General features: G+C 41.9%; 1 protein-coding gene across 2 annotated transcripts in view; it reads right to left on the minus strand.

Moving 5' to 3' along the window:
- The window catches only part of CYFIP1 (cytoplasmic FMR1 interacting protein 1), a 90743-nt gene that overhangs the window by 57621 nt on the left and 16398 nt on the right, over nucleotides 1-16724 (minus strand). For both annotated transcript variants that reach the window (XM_068140760.1, XM_068140750.1), the window contains exons 2-10: nucleotides 11841-11964; nucleotides 11580-11669; nucleotides 8559-8636; nucleotides 7613-7714; nucleotides 6219-6400; nucleotides 4766-4862; nucleotides 4495-4623; nucleotides 275-379; nucleotides 65-156 (exon numbers count right to left, since the gene is read on the minus strand). In XM_068140760.1, the coding sequence (XP_067996861.1) occupies nucleotides 65-156; nucleotides 275-379; nucleotides 4495-4623; nucleotides 4766-4862; nucleotides 6219-6400; nucleotides 7613-7714; nucleotides 8559-8636; nucleotides 11580-11669; nucleotides 11841-11957 (992 nt within the window). In that variant the 5' untranslated portion in view covers nucleotides 11958-11964. The remainder of the gene's footprint in view (nucleotides 1-64; nucleotides 157-274; nucleotides 380-4494; nucleotides 4624-4765; nucleotides 4863-6218; nucleotides 6401-7612; nucleotides 7715-8558; nucleotides 8637-11579; nucleotides 11670-11840; nucleotides 11965-16724) is intronic.

A 16724-nucleotide genomic window follows, 5' to 3' on the forward strand; every position in this document is an offset into this window, starting at 1 on the left:
CACTCCAGGTGTCTGACTTTCCTCTGCCCAGACACTCTCCTTTTTGCTTCCTTCTCCCCCTTACCTGGATTTATTTTCCTCATAATGGGCACTGGTCTTAATGTATCTTGCAAGTTCAATCTGCATGTCACCAAACAGTGGGACAACCTGCAATTGCTGTACACAGGGAATAAACCAGATTAAATTATTAAGCACAAATCCTGGTGACAGGAAACCATTATTAATCCATATTCTATTTAATTGTACTTAAAACATAACAACTCTTTCAACTCACCTTAAAGAACTTGTCTATCTTGGCTAAATTTATCCTTTTCTTTGCATCCAGCTTATAGATGTTACTGACACTTCCATCCATCAAGTATAATCCAAAACCCATAACCTGAAATGGGAAAAATTAAATAAATACAAAAATCAAACCTCTTTGCAAAACAACTTAAGAACTAAAAGCCTGCTGCAGTAGGATCATTCTTCTTATCAATAAAAAATACAAACAGAAGATACTTTTGAATATTTTTGTAGGATTCCTTTATTATACCTATGTTAGTCTTTTTTACATTAACATTAAGTCTGATCAGTTATCCTTGAAAAAGTCTACTTGTGTCATGGGTTTAGCATACAAAAAAATCTCACTGAAATGAAAGCCTAAATTCTTTTTAGACAGCTTTTTCTTTGACTTCCATTTTATTAAAATTCAGTCTGTGCAAACTGATCTGTGACAAAATTTTAGATCTAACACCTCTGAGCTGTTGCTTTTCATAGCTTTCAACGCATCTCTGAATTGTACACTCATGAGCTCAAAAGCATCCAAAAAAAAATCTAATTACATTTTTTCCAACTTATTAAGTTATAATTCAGCATTTAGAACAGCAAGAGACGAGCATCAGCAACTTAATGGGTTCTAAGAATGCATGTACCAAACAAGACCTCAATTTGAAAGACATGTTGCACATCCCTGTAGGCAGAATGCAAATGTTCTATGTTTCACATATTTTTTCATTCAGACTGCAAAGACTACAGAAGTATTGTGAGGTTATGCAAGGACAACATTAGAAGGGCCAAAGCACAACTAGAACTTAATCAGGCTACTGCCAGAGAAGACAATTAAAAATGGTTCCATAAATACAACAAAAGGAAGCCTAAGGAGAATCTCTATCCTCTATTGGATGAGGTGGGAAACTGTGACTATGGATGAGGGAAAGGCCAAAGTACTCAATGCCTCCTTTGCCTAAGTACATAATACTAAGACAGTTGTTCTCCAAGCTCCCAGCCCCTTGAGCTGGTTGACAGGAACATGGAACAGAATGAAGGCCCCCATAACGCAAAAGAAAATGGTCGGTGACCTACTACACCCCTTAGAAAAACACAAATCTATACAGCCTGATAGGATTCACCCAAGGACACTGAGGGAGCTGGCAGAAGGGCTCACCAACCCACTTTCCATCATTTACCAGCAGTCCTGGCTAACTGGGAAGGTCTCAGCCGACTGAGGTTAGCAAATGTGACACCCACATACAAGAAGGGCTGAGAGGATCCAGGAAACTACAGGCCTGTCAGCCTGACCTCAGTGCCAGAAAAGGTCATGGAACAGATCATTCTGAGTGCTGTCATGCAGCTGGCATACAGGACAACCAGGCAATCAGGTCTAGTCAGTACAGGTTTATGAAGAGCAGGTCCTGCTTGATGAACCTGATCTCCTTCTACAACAAGGTGACTTAATGTATGAGGAAAAGTCTGTGGATGTTGTCTACCTAGTTTTAAGTAAAGCTTCTGACACTCTTGTCCTCATCATTCTTCTGGAAAAACTGGCTGCTCATAGCTTGGATGGGCATACACTTCACTAGATGAAAAACTGGCTGGATGGCTGGGCCCAAAGCATCGTGAATAGAGTGAAATCCATTTGGCAGCCAGTCACGTGTGCTGTTCTTTTGTAGTGGGTTGAAAATTTCCCCCAACATTAAAATGCCAGACCAGCCCAGTTGCAAGCAAATGAAGCTGCATTTGCAAGCAAAACTACAATCTACAATGAAATGCAATGAATATAGACAGAATACACAGTATTTGCAATATTTACAGGTATTTCCTATTTATAAACAGCACAAGAACCCCCCTGGCCAAAAAACAGGGGAGCTGATAGCTCCCCCTTCCCTGCCCTCTACCCCACTGGACACAAAGGGAGAAGAGAAAGAGCAGAGAATTGTTTGTTAGACATAGCCAATCCAAAGCAATGCAGCCAAGCTCAGCAAAGACACAGCAGAAGCATAAGCCAGAGCGAGGAAGCAAAAAGAGAGCTAGTTAACCTATCTAAGCTTTATGGAAGATAGCTGTCCTATGGGATTGTTTAGAACTTAGCATTATTTTCCTTTTTAGTGATTTATTACATTTTACCACTTTTGTTCAAGATCTGTGGAAAATTTTCAAAGCATAGCCTGAAACTACCACATCTTCAATTTTCAATACTGGGGCCTATTCTCTCAAATATCTTTATCAATGATCTGGATGAGGGGCTCAAAACACCCTTAGTAAGTTTGCAGATGACACTAAGATCGGTAGGAGTGTTGATCTGCTTGAGGGTAGGGAGACTCTACACAGGGATCTGGAGTGACTGGGTTGATAGGCCAAGGCCTGTGGCATGAGATTCAACATGGCCAAATGATGGGTTCTGCACTTGGTTCACACCAACCCCACAGAACACTACAGGCCTGGGGCAGTGGCTGGAAAGCTGCCTGGCAGAAAAGAACCCTGGGGGTGTTGGTCTACAGTCAGCTGAATATGAGCCAGTAGTGTACTCAGCTGGCCAAGGCAACTATCAGAACCAGTGTGACCAGCAGGAATAGAAAGGTAATTGTCCCACTGTACTCAGCACTGGTAAGGTTGCACCTTCAGTACTATGCTCAGATTTGAGGTGCTGGAACATGTCCAAAGACCAACAAAGGTGGTGAGTGTGGGAATTGAAGGAGATGAATTAATTACTTTTAAGCCTGAAACACAGCTTTCTGATAAAGAAACAGACATGCTCATTAACACCTTGAGAGGCAGTAGGGTAGAGAGCAGACAAGATAAAGGACATCTGTTGTTGACCTGCGTGGTGCAAATGTTTGAAATGTTTCACCAATGGCTCTTGAAATAAGTTTTGTGTGGTTAAAGTGGAAAAATACTGCTAGAAACAGACTTGCTTTCAACTGCTGCTAAGAGTATAGAAGCTTTGTGTGTTCTCGAAATAAACAGACCATTGCTGAGCTACCTACAGGTGTCATTAAGTCATCAATATTTCAGGGGTCTGTGCTCTTAATATGCCACAGGTGAGGGATTTAGAGCACAAGTTTTGAGGAGTGGCTGAGGGAACTGGAATTGCTTAGCCTGGAGAAAAGGAGGCTCACGGAAGATCTTATCACCGACAACTGTAGCAAGGCTTGGGGCTAGGTCTCTTCCTCTGCTGAACAATCATCATAAAATGGCTTAGGTTGGAAGGGACCTTAGAGACCACCTACTCCAACCTTTCTGCCATGGGCAGGGACACCTCTTAACTAGACCCAATTACTCAAGGCCTCATCCAACCTGGCCCCAAACATCCCCAAGGTGGAGGCAAATGATAGAACAAGAGGAAATGGCCTGAAGTTTTGCTAGGGGAGGTTTAGGTTGGATATTAGGCAAAATTTCTGCACTGAAAGAGTTGTAAGGTACTAGAACAGGCTGATGAGGTAAGTAGTGGAGTTACCACCCTGTAGATATTTTAAAGTTGTATAGATGTGGTGCTACAGGACACGGTTTAGTAATGACAACAGTGCTGGTTTAGAAGTTGGACTTGATGATCTGAAAGATCCCTTCCAACCAAAATAACTCTATGATGCTCCACTTCGGTCCTCACAGAGCTTTCAGAAGCTAAATGCTAAAGGGACTCAAAATATTTGTTATTAGGTAAATTTTCAATTCTTACTCTATACTTTTTTCTCTACTGCAAGGCACGTAGTTGATATCAACCACACTTCATGTTGCACAGCACCCTTTTATTACATGTACATATTCTAGCTAATAAAATTTATTTACTAATCCTAATTTTAAGCTGCTTCTTCCCTGAAATCTTTGAAAGGCCAAAAATGCTTTGATATGGCCAAACACAAACTTGACAGATATCTAAAAACAGACCACAGGAGTTCCTTTCTGTTGTCATCATACTTTATAAAACAATTCCATTAAATTAGGCTCAATTAGTCTCCTAACATGACTGCAGTTCAACTGAGTCAACTTTGATTTACGAATAACAAAAATGGATTAGAAAATTCCTAAATAGGTTTAGCATGTAATACAATAAAAAGACAATAGAGGGAAGGAAGGTGGGAAAAGGCAATTATTTATGTTAGTTGGTTAATTTGGTTCCATTTAAGAAAGAAACAAACAAACAACCCCCCCACACACATCTCAGACAACAAAATACCCCAAAACCCATAATTCAAATGTTCATGTTCCATCTCAGGCATTCTTTAACTTTGTACCTACTTTCAAAAGCATATGTTTCTCACTGGGTGTTAGATACATTTTGTTTTCATAGTAGTCCACACACAAATTCACAATATCTGCAAGCAGCTCTTCGTAGCCAACAATCACCTCCAACTGCTGCTGTAAAGACTGCAGGAGTGGGGAGAAAAAAAAAGAAATATTAATTAACTAGTTGCACTCCCTAGGGAACAAGAGCTACTATCAAACAGGAAGAGTTTTAATTTGTTTTGCAAAGCATTAGGTACTTTGCAAAGCAACAATTAAAGCTTACTTGCGTTATCTTGTTGTGGTTGGCAAGGAACATGGAGAGGTTCTGGGATTCCTGAATGGACTGAGGATCAGCCATTTTCCGTAAGAACTGAGCAGCTCTTTTAAAACAGAAACAAAAACAGTACTTCCCTTCAGCAGGAGTGCCTGTTAGCAAATCTGTCCCCTCTCAGTAGAAACATGCTCATCCCCAGATCTGCCAGGGAAACTGTATGGTGTCAGCAGATCTTTAAGTCCCTGTAAAATGGCATTCATTCGCTGCTCATACAAGATTTTCAACCTCAGTGCATCTCCCACCTCCAAACCCCTGAATAAAGTAGAAAGAGAACTTGGAAGACATAGCCAGTACTTCTCTACCACAGCTTTATGAAATCAAGTTATCAAAACACAGGCTATAGACTCAACACATCCATGTCAAGAGTCTGTTACATAAAAGATAAAGGGAAGGCTTTTTAGGAAAATAGCCAAAAAGGAAGGTGAAAATTCACAATATGAGAGAGACAGCCTTAATTTATCCCAAATTAACTGTTTGCAATTCCAAATCCTTCAATAAACCCCAGTTAAAAGACCAAATCCAATGCAACCTAAAAATCTAAGGGTATATCCCTCAACTGATGGGGGCAGCAATGGTTCTATAGACCCAAGTCACGCAACAACCCAGGACAATTCAGCATTCCAGAAAACAGGATTTGTCCTCCAGAATTATACCTCCAAAGGAAACAAGACATACACCCACCCCAAAACATTAAAACAATAAAACCAAATCACAAGCCAAGCAGGTTAAAGAGGTCTCCAGGTACAACAACTACAAAAGGCAACTACCAGGAGACATAGAAATGACATTTCATGTAAGTGAAAACAGCATAGATAAAACAGATGTTACAGCTGACACAAAGAATGTGTTTCTCTGCTCCACATTTAATGAAAGATACCCAGTAATATCTGGCAGCTCAAGCACATAACTTGGCTACTGGTATATCCCAATCCTCCTATCCTCCCTGCTACACCTGTGGTCATGATTACCTTGAAGGGCAAAGCTGAAGTGTCTTGAGAACAAGAGTGACAACTTCCAGCTACATATGTCAAAAATGGATGCCATAAATAGCATAGAACAGGCACCTGTGACCAGAAAGCCAGATTCCTCTCAAAAAACAAAGCTTTACTGAGGAAATTTGATTTGTTATGTGTAGTACACACCAAGACAGAAACATTTGATAAGCTTGGCATTATAAGGCAGAAGAATTTTTCTGCTGCTCAAAGAACAGCATAAAGCAAACATTTTCTCAAACTGCCTCACTGCAGCCAATTCATCCCTAGTTTGAAGGTGATGCTCCACACTTGAAGGGGCTACTTTTGAAGAGGAAGTTGTCAGGAAAAGAAAGGAGCTGCTGCCATCTCGTGGGAGGTCTGTATCTTGGCAGCAGAAACCCGGGGTCCAGTTGCTCCTCACTGCTTACCGCTTGTAGGCTGAATGGTCGTTCTTTACACTGCACTTCATGTTTTTCAACTCATCCAGTACTGCAAACATGTTGATGAATTTGCCCAGCGTGATCAGGTAGGCTTCAGACACAAAGTCCTTCCTCCTCTCTGCATGGCACAAGCGTCTCACTTCCCCACAAAATCGTTCAATCGCATTTCTCTAACGGAGGACAGAGAAGAAACAGGGAATAAAAGCTATGACATTTCCTTGAAAGTAGTTTCACCGCGTAACTGAAGCTGGTCCAATAAAAAGCACTGCTGAAGCAGAAAAATGTTTACAGCATGCAAGGCTAACAAGGCATCAGCTCAGACTTTCCAGTTCCACCTCTGTTCACATGCTACAAGTGTCACTAGTGATTTTTGCCACAGAGCTTGCCTGACACAAGGGGCAAGGTTCTTCTTTTCAAACTAAAGTATTAAAGTTTAAAATCCCTTGGAAACAAGTGGTTTCATCTTTAGTGCGAAAGCGTATATGCATTAAAAGGCAGATTATAGGTACATTGTCTTAAAACAATAAACCCCACAGCACACAGATTAATAGCAGTACATGCCAACTCACAAAGTCATCTCGCCACATGTTTGAGGGCTTATTTCCAAGTGCATATCAGGGTCATTTGAGATGGAGATGACAAGTACAATAAAGACAGCAACTTGGAATGTAAAGAGGATTCTGTTCTGAGTTTAGAACAAAAGGAGATTGTTTGTAGTCAGTAAGATCCAACAGTTGAGGAAGACAACAGGAAATAATTATATTTCATTCAGTCTCCTCTTCCTGTATTCTTTGAGTCTCATAGGCTTGAGCTTCTCCAGCTCCCTCCAAATAATGCCTGGAAACATCTTCAGTCCATTGAACCAAATGGCAAGCTGCCAGAATGGGAGGAGAGAGCAACACAGGCTGCTATTCTCCAGCGATCACGTAGCTCTGGTGACTGTGGGGTCACAACAACTGGGTGAGCTTGACTCAATTATGAATTTCCATAGCAAAGCTGCACCTGTTGCTCCATTGTCCAGACTTCTAGATCTCTTACTCCCCAACAAATCATTTCTGTGATGGGATGCCTTTATGTATACCTGTGAAATGTATTGTATTTCTATTTCCTCTCTTCCTCAACTGATAAATATCTCTGTCCCCATGTGCTACACAGGCACCATATGGAATTACCTTTGATTTTTGATGAGAGTCTTAACAGAGATCACCTGAAGTTTTTAAGACAAACATTAGAAATTCAGCCCTTCTGAGACAATATATGCAGGGATTTTTTCAAAGTATAATGACTAGGTTGAGTATCCAAGCACACAATATCAAGCATTCAAAATAGGAACATAAAAAAATACAGGTCTATTGAAAAAATTTAGTTTCCATTCCTTTTACCTGAAAATACATAAAATTCATCAATTTTGTGACTTCTGGCTCCAGAACTTCCACAGTTTTCTCATAAATTTCTACTCGATTAGGCTGCTCATTGCACTTGACCTGAGGATAATTACAGACATCAGTACACTTGGAACTTCCATTCATAAAGCCTCAGAAAATAAAATCTTCAGAGAATTATTATCCTAAGGAGACAAACTGAAGGCACACATTTCTGAGATTTGTAACTTCATGCTAGTCTTCTAAGCATAATTGTGTGTGAGGAAAAAAAATATTTTTTTTCTATTGCCTCACAGCAAAAAAAAATAATTTTCAAAACACGTCTGCAAGGTCAGGACAATATTCTTCCACATTAAGCCACTTGCTTAAAATCATGCAGTAAAATAGGGGCCAAACTAGAAATCAGAACACATTATCTGACAACTTCTCTAAATATCTGAACCACAGGACAAGCTTTCCTTGCATTTCAGTACAAAAACTATTACATTACAGTTCTCTGATGTATCTTAATATTCTTCCCACCCCACAACTGTACAACCATTCTCAGACATTTGAGGCTGAACTGTCACCTATGCACTGCTTTATTTTCATATATGTAGCATATATGCTACTTGTTAATACTTAAATTCAGGACAGGTTTAAGTTGGAGAGTTGGAAGGGTTCATTCTTTTGAATTACATTTTTACTTTAAACAGATCCACTGATCAAATATTTCCCTTCTAGAACACATTACCCCCATACTAGTCTTAAACTTATCAGTAAAACTGACACAACACCCATGAGGTATTGTTATAGATGCCTTATCAAACAGCCCAGCTGTTCCCCAGTGCTAAAAGAGATTAAGCAGACTAAATTTCAGAGCTAATTGACAAAGCTCTCTGTGCAATTCCACACCAAGACAAGACAAGCTCACACACTGCATGACAGCTTAACTTTCATTCTTTACCTGAGGAATAGCTCTTGAGCAGCTTCTCCATGTGTATAACATTACTGCATATTCTTGACCTTCTTCTAGCATTTCATTCTGTAAGGAATACACGCAATATAATTAGGCTTTGTAATAAAAAGAGTTAAGTCCACTTGTCTTCCATCACTCCAAACCTTTGTCCAAACAGATGAATTTCTCTAACGAGAATGTATGCATACAAGCACACATATCACAGACCTAATTATACATCATACTGTAGGTTAAATAATATTACCAATAATTCACAGGCACAGATGTCATATTACATGTCTTAGAGTTGACCAGCTACTGACATCTATTTTGACTATAATCCAGCAGCTAAAAAAAAAAAAATAAATACCAGTTTTCTCTCAGTCACTTGTTTTAGCATCCAGCCTAACCCTGAGAGAATTCACACTGTCTTCCTATCATGTAGGATAACAAATATCTATCAGATCACTAATCAACAATTGTGGCAATTATGCTTACTTACTGACAAAAATTAGTATCTCCACAAATTGTTTTGTTGCTCTTTTTCCCCCAAGCTAAAGATAGAATGAATTAAAAATACAAATAAAAATGCTAATCTGACAGAGAGAGGGGGGTGGAGTGATGTTTGTCTTGGTGGTTTGTGGTTTTTTTGGTGGTGGGTTGTTTTTTTGGTTGTTGTTTTGTTTGTTTTTAAACTTAGGCACTGAAAGTGCAAGGGTTAAGGATAAAAGCTAGCACATGAAGAGTAGAGATCCAACCACACCCAAACAATCAAAACAGGTTCAGGGGTCACCAATTTTAAAAGTAGACTGGTGTAAATTTACATAGTTTCCAGTAGCATATAATCAGGTGCTCAATCTGTCTATGCCACCATTTTTGAACTGGCCTATAGAATGACAAGGCATATTATCCCTCATTTTCCAAGACTGCCATAAAATGACAAGTTCATTTCAGATCAGCATGGGCAGCCTGCAAGTCCTCTTGTATCCCAAAAGAGCTAGACCACCAGCAGAGATGGAGTTACTAGCTTCTGTTGTGGAATTGTGAGAAAGCCCACAGAAATGTTCCAGCACCACTAAGCTGACAAATGTTGGAAATTGAAAAGATAGAAGGTCAATACAAGTAACTTGCCCCAGAATACTGGAAAAATGCACAATGAAAGCAGGAAAATTCTGAGCAACATTGGCTGACCAAGAAGGCAGACAATTTTTTAAATTATCAAGAAGTATACGTGCAAAAAAAGAACAGCCACACATTTTTTCATCGTATTGACCCCTGGAAGTCTTGCAGGTAACGTGCTTTTTGCTTTTCCATGGCTACCATTCTCATAATGAACTACAATAAGACACATTTCTCTCCTTTTATTCCATGTAATATGGAAGTATATACCTGAATATCTGTCCTGAATGGACAAAAACCCTCAAAATTACTCTGAATCAGACAATGAGGCAGAAGTTAGTAGATCAGATCCTGGGCTGCATCAGAAGTGTGGCCAGCAGGTCGAGGGAGGTGATCCTCCGCCTCTACTCAGCCCTGGTGAGACCCCACCTGGAGTACTGTGTCCAGTTCTGGAGCCCCTACTACAAGAGGGATGTGGAGGTGCTGGAATGTGTCCAGAGAAGGGCCAGGAGGATGATCAGAGGGCTGGAGCACCTCTCCTATGAGGACAGACTGAAGGAGTTGGGGCTGTTCAGTCTGCAGAAGAGAAGGCTCCGAGGTGACCTAATTGTGGCCTTCCAGTATCTGAAGGGGGCCTACAGGAAGGCTGGGGAGGGACTTCTCAGGATCTCAGGTAGTGATAGGACTAGGGGGAATGGAATGAAGCTGGAGGTGGGGAGATTCAGGCTGGAGGTGAGGAGGAAATTCTTCCCCATGAGAGTGGTGAAACCCTGGAATGGGTTGTCCAGGGAAGTGGTCAAGGCCCCGTCCCTGGAGGTGTTTAAGACCAGGCTGGATGAGGCTCTGGCCAGCCTGATCTAGTGTGGGGTGTCCCTGCCCATGGCAGGGGGGTTGGAACTAGATGATCCTTGCGGTCCCTTCCAACCCTGACCGATACTATGATACTATGATCTGGTTCTTCAGGCTTGCCTGAACATGTTTCAGAGCAAGAATGAGCCAGGTGGGCGTGCTTTTGGCCACGTTTGGAAAGAAGACTTTCTATAGGTTGCAATACCAGGGTTTTATCCCCAGATCTGTGTTGCTACTGGCCATTATTGCCTCAGGAAATCTGTAAGTATCAGCCCAAAGAGCCAGAGCGTCGTCTTACAATTGTCCACGCTCTGGAAGGAACCACGAGCTTCACTTGGAAGCTGAACTGTGTTTCAGTTTACCCATACAAGACAGCAAAGACTGCTCGCTATTTTCAGTGTTGTAAAGCCCAGAGGTCTTGCTGGGCCAAGAGGCGAAACCCCAGAGGAGCTGAGTCCCCGGGACAGTTTTGTTTGACTGGAGAAAGGAGCGAGCGCTGCTACAAAGGGATTACGGCCGAGAAACCTCCTCTCTACAAAGCTTTCAGCTACAAATCCTTTGGGAACAAATCCTGCCTCAGTAATAAGCTGCAGACACCAACAGAAAGTGAAACGGTGCTCCTGCAGCTTCCACGTGGTTGGGGCCATTTTGGTTTGTCTAGATCTTAACCTGTGCCATGAGGTATCAGGATCAGTGAGGAATTACAATATCTGATTTTTATAAGCATCTATAGAAGGTCTGTTGCCTTAGGGAAGTCTGGAGTTCCCCACCCCCACCCCGTTGTGGGCAATCGCCAGCTTCATTGCCGAGGTTGCTTTTCTTTAAAGTGCTCTTTGTTGCTTCTGGATTTTTGTACATATTGTTTAAACTGTTACTTGTTCCTGCTGGTGAGGTATCTGTTCCACAACCAAACCCCTCGAATCTGTAAATAGGTTTGGATTAGTGGTTTTTGGGGTTGGGTTTTTTTTTTGTGATTAATAAAATTATTAATTTTTCTTATTAATCGCTCCGCTTATTGAACATTAATTTATCCTTTTATAGACCACAACAATATCTACTTACCATGCTAGAATGGACTGTAGCCTGCTCAATGTATCTTGCAATGCCAGTGACAAATGCATTTCTGTCTTCAAAATTAGTATTAAAGTTTGGCTGCAGAGAAAGCAAAATATAGAATTAAATCCAAAGTAGGGAAAAGAATTTTTACATACAGTGCAAATGTAAACATACCTTGGGTTTGAGGATTTTAGTTTGTTTGGGGTTTTTTAAAGCACATCCTATTTTTCTTAACAACAATGGGAAATGAAATTTTTCCCTACACACCTGGTAAAGCAGAGAGGATGGTGGGGGTTCAATGCATGGTTGCTGATCTGGCAATGGTAATTCTTCCAAGAGATCCACATTGGACAAGGCATCCTCCAGTGTTACTTGAGCAGTCATTTTGCACCTGATTAAAAAAAATACATACATACATACAGATATGTATACACATGTCATTTTTTATGCTATTATATACACTAGTGGGGGAGGGGAGAAGAGTAATATAATCATATTAAATATACACTAATTTTGTGGGAAATGTGCAGTTTCCCCTCAACCATAATGGAAGGGGAACAGTCACACTGAAACCCTAGATTTTTAGGGCTGACATCCTTCTCCTTCCTTTTATGAGTTGGGAAATATTTCTCTTCCTTCACTGCTGCACACCAGGAAAGACCAAAAACAGAGAAAAGGATGACTTCTAGTGCTCAGTTCTGAGCTGATGTGTCTCCAAACTTTTATACACAGATACTTCTACTAGCCCATCTTCAGGAAAGCTGGCTGTCAAAAGCCACCAACAGTCTCCAGTGTTTCATGTCTTAGGGCATCCAGATCAGCTTTGATCAGTTAGTGACAGAGAGACCCCAAACCCCTCAGGGTCACAGCAATCTCCATACACCTCTGACTACTGCCTCAGAGTTTTGAGGTGCCACTGTGTCTCTGAGCCAAGCACAGCAATGAGAAGAAATTATAGGAAAAAAGCATCAAATGGAACATCTCAATAATCCAATTCTGTATGACGATTTACTCATCTGTATAACAATTTATTCAGTGGAGTAAACAATTCCTCATTGTTAAGGTTTAGAATAAACCTTTATTTAGAATAAACCAAACCAGGTTGGAAGAGACCTTCGAGATCATTGCGTCCAACCCATCAACCAATCCAACCCACCCAAACAGTTAACCCATGGTTACACCTTAATGAAGTTTTCTTTTTTTCTACAGGGTGCTACTTGCCAGACTTGCAGACCAAAATAATGTACCTACTACAAAAGGAGTAGCTAAGCACTGCCCTTGGCTCTAACACAAGGACAAAAACACCAAGCATTCACACCCCAGCGGAGTGGGCCCCTGCCTGGCACACGTCATCCCCACGTGCAGGAGGGGAATGAGCAGATTGTGCCACAGCTTTGCTGAAAGCTCACCACAAGAGAGCTGGAATGGGCTAGCAATCCTACCACTTGCTGCACTTTCAGTGCAGAAAAGCTTCCTCACTTTCTCTTACCTAATTATGGTTTCTGGGGGAAAGCCCCAGAGGAATAGCAGCTTTACATCCAAGAAAGGGCACAGGTGACCTAAAAACTGCACAACCCAAAACAATGGGAAGGAAGCAGCCAGAAGAGATTACCTATCTACCTTCAGGGACCAACCCTGTATCCTGAACCACTGCTGCAAAGCAAACATACCACATATATAGAGAGCTCACCAACAGCTTTAAACAACCACTGGAAATGTCCAGGGGCCTTGTTTCTTGACACCCATGCCCAAATTTTGCTCCAATCCTGGCTGAGCCTGTGAGTTTTTGTTAAAATAAGCAAACAAACACCCATATTATGCAGTTTGTGATCCCTGCTGAAAAATGAGGAAGAACTGGACTGACAGGAGTGCTGGCAGGCACATCTGTGCTGGGATGCTTGCCCAACACCTGCCTACACCCATCTCAAGTGCCATCACAAGAACCACAGTTATTCTCCAATTAGAGAGGAGCAAAAAACATGGGGCATCCTCCCTTCAATAAAATAAACAAATGCCAAAAAAATTCCACACCTGGGCAAAAGTCCTCTGAGGAGGTCAGGCTTCCAACAGTTTTACCCCAGAGGAAATGAAAGAGTTTCCAAAACATCAGAGCATTTCAAATAAATAGTATTTTCTTTTTTGGTCTGACTATCTACAGATCAAGCTTTAGCTAAAGCAGAAAATAACACAAAATTTTACATAGGTCTATTTAACTGAAAGTCACCTTCCAGCTTGAAACTCTTCCTTCTCTTAGCCTCTCTACCAAAGTAGAAGCACCTGGTTGTGCAGCTGCTCTGGGGCACACTGGTGGTGGAACTCAAGGACCCATAGCCCTCTCCCCACTGCACCACAGGGCAGGCAAAGGGCCACAAAGCACCAGCTACAAGCACGGACACGCTACAAAAAAATATTTCACTCATGGTTCAAAAATCTTGTGAGCAATGGCTGCTCACTCTACACCAAAAATCACTGCTCTTATCTATCAACCAATGCAAGGAAAGTGTCAACTCCCTCTCACCAATGCATAGATCTTCCTTCTCTTCCCAAAACGTTTTCCACTAATGACTCAGACCCCTGCTGCAGCAGAGAGACAGGCATTCACAAAAGCCAGGCTCATTTCCTCAGCACTACAAGAAAATGTTCTGAAGACAGGGCTTTTAATCTCCATATGTGCTATTTCAAAAAGGATATCTGCATGCTTTTGGGCTTAATATTTGCTATTGCACAAGGGTTATCCTCTAGTAGCAGCTTTCTATGTTAATTAGACTATCCATGCATTTTTAAAATATTTTTCATGCTATTTTAATACTAAAGTACAAACCAAAGCATAAGCCAAACTGAAATCCCATCTCATGCTGATATCTAATAGCACACATCTAGAAAATACCTGTTAGCAGGCCACAGACACAAGGGCAGAAACAAATCTTCCTGCGGCCTTCTGGATTGTGAAAAGGACTATAGGAAGGTGCATTATTCCAAGCCCCTCAGCATGACTTCCCAAAGACAGATCAGCATTTTTCTGAACCAGAAAAACATAAGTAATTGGGTGCAGACTGCTACAAAAGACTTTTTGCTTTATGATTGCTCTCTGACTGCTCCACTTTGTATTTTTGCCAAAGGCATCCACACGGCTGGTGTTTCCTTGGCCAAGTTCAACACTCCTGCTAAGCTTTTTACTCTCATACCTAGCAAGACATGAAAGAGGAAAAAACTCCTTCCTGCCCAGCTTTGGCAAGTCTGCAAACATTACAAGAGCATGATTTGCACTTCCTTTCTGACCCCTCAGAAGCAAGCAAGAGGAGGTTTGACAATGCCAGTGGTGGGAGGACAGACAGACACACTCACACCATATTAGCTGGGAGACAATATCCTACAGCCAGGCAACATTACTGCACAGTCCTTGCCAACTCCTCACCTGATGTGAAAGCTCTGGGAACAAAGCAGGAAAATATTTTCTTGAAGTTTTTTTGGCATTTCTGTTATGCTGTAGTTCCAGTTCCACAAGACAATGGCTGTTTCTAATGAACAAGATGGAGGGCTGGCAAAACTATATATTTTTTTTTCTCCTCTTAAGTCTCACAAAACTAAAAAGAATCCCAAGACATAAAATTGGAGAGTTTTGCCTCTCTAACAGTCATTTACTCTGACTTCTTACAGTTGAAATTACTGGGCAGGAGAGCTAATACTTTAAGGGACAGATTAAAACACTGCATTCATACTGATAATAACAGTTATACTAGTAAAATTACCAAACCTGTGTTAACTACCTTAGTGAATTCCTAAAAATGCTGTGTTTTCAGCTTTATATCCACCTGGGATTTTTCAGGATTAATTTTCTCAGGTGGAAGACATGTAAGAATTACTCCTGAAATAATCCTCTTTTTTCTTCTTGCTGTCTTGATCTTGACTCATCATTACAGAACTGAAGTGAAAATGCACTCCAAGAACATGATCTAATTAAAAATATTCATTATCTGGCATCTCCCCTCTCTCTTCCTGAGAATCACATACACCAGCAAGCTGGTTTGCCAAATATTGGTGTTTGATGACCACAGTCAGCTTTCCAAGCAGAAGACAGCACCTTCTGTGCCGATTCTCAACTCCTTTTTCTGGATTTCAATGCAAGAAAATCCCTTTCTCCTTCACAATATGTGCTTCAGCCTCACAGTGCCAAGCCCCACCATGACCAAGGATCAGTGGTACCAGTCACAGGGTCTTCTACGAAACCTTTTGTATGCAAGTTTAAGATCACAATCTTACATTAAGGTATTCTTTTTCTTCAGTTCTGAAGGAGGTGAGCACCAGATAAGCTTGACGTGCTCGGAAAAGCTTGTGCTGCACAGAAGCTGTCAGGCCTGCCAGCCTGACCTCAGTGCCAGGCAAGATCATGGAACAGGTCATCCTGAGTGCAATCACACAGCACTTACAGGATGGCCAAGGGATCAGGCCCAGCCAGCATGGATTTAGGAAGGGTAGGTCCTGCCTGACCAACCTGATCTCCTTCTATGATCAGGTGACCCACCTGATGGATGTGGGGAAGGCTGTGGATGTAGTCTACCTGGACTTCAGCAATGCCTTTGACACTGTCCCCCACAGCAAACTCCTGGCCAAGCTATCAGCCCATGGCTTGGACGGGAGCACACTGAGATGGGTTAGGAACTGGCTGGAGGGCCGAGCCCAGAGAGTGGTGGTGAATGGTGCCACATCCAGCTCCAGTCACCAGTGATGTCCCCCAGGGATCAGTGCTGGGCCCCATGCTCTTTAACATCTTTATTGATGATCTGGATGAGGGCATTGAGTCCATCATCAGTAAATTTGCTGATGACACCAAGCTGGGGACAGGAGCTGATCTGCTGGAGGGTAGAGAGGCTCTGCAGAGGGACCTTGACAGGCTGGACAGATGGGCAGAGTCCAACGGCATGAGATTTAACACATCCAAGTGCCGGGTTCTGCACATTGGCCACAGCAACCCCATGCAGAGCTACAGGCTGGGGTCAGAGTGGCTGGAGAGCGGCCAGGTAGAGAGGGACCTGGGGGTGCTGGTTGATGGTAGGATGAACATGAGCCTGCAGTGTGCCCAGGCGGCCAGGAGGACCGATGGCATCCTGGGCTGCATCAGTAACAGTGTGGCCAGCAGGAGCAGGGAGGTCA

Source organism: Melanerpes formicivorus, unplaced genomic scaffold (genome assembly GCF_026170545.1).
Source record: "Melanerpes formicivorus ecotype bairdi unplaced genomic scaffold, bMelFor1.0.p_v2 SCAF_1, whole genome shotgun sequence".
NCBI classification, from domain to species: Eukaryota; Metazoa; Chordata; class Aves; order Piciformes; family Picidae; genus Melanerpes; species Melanerpes formicivorus.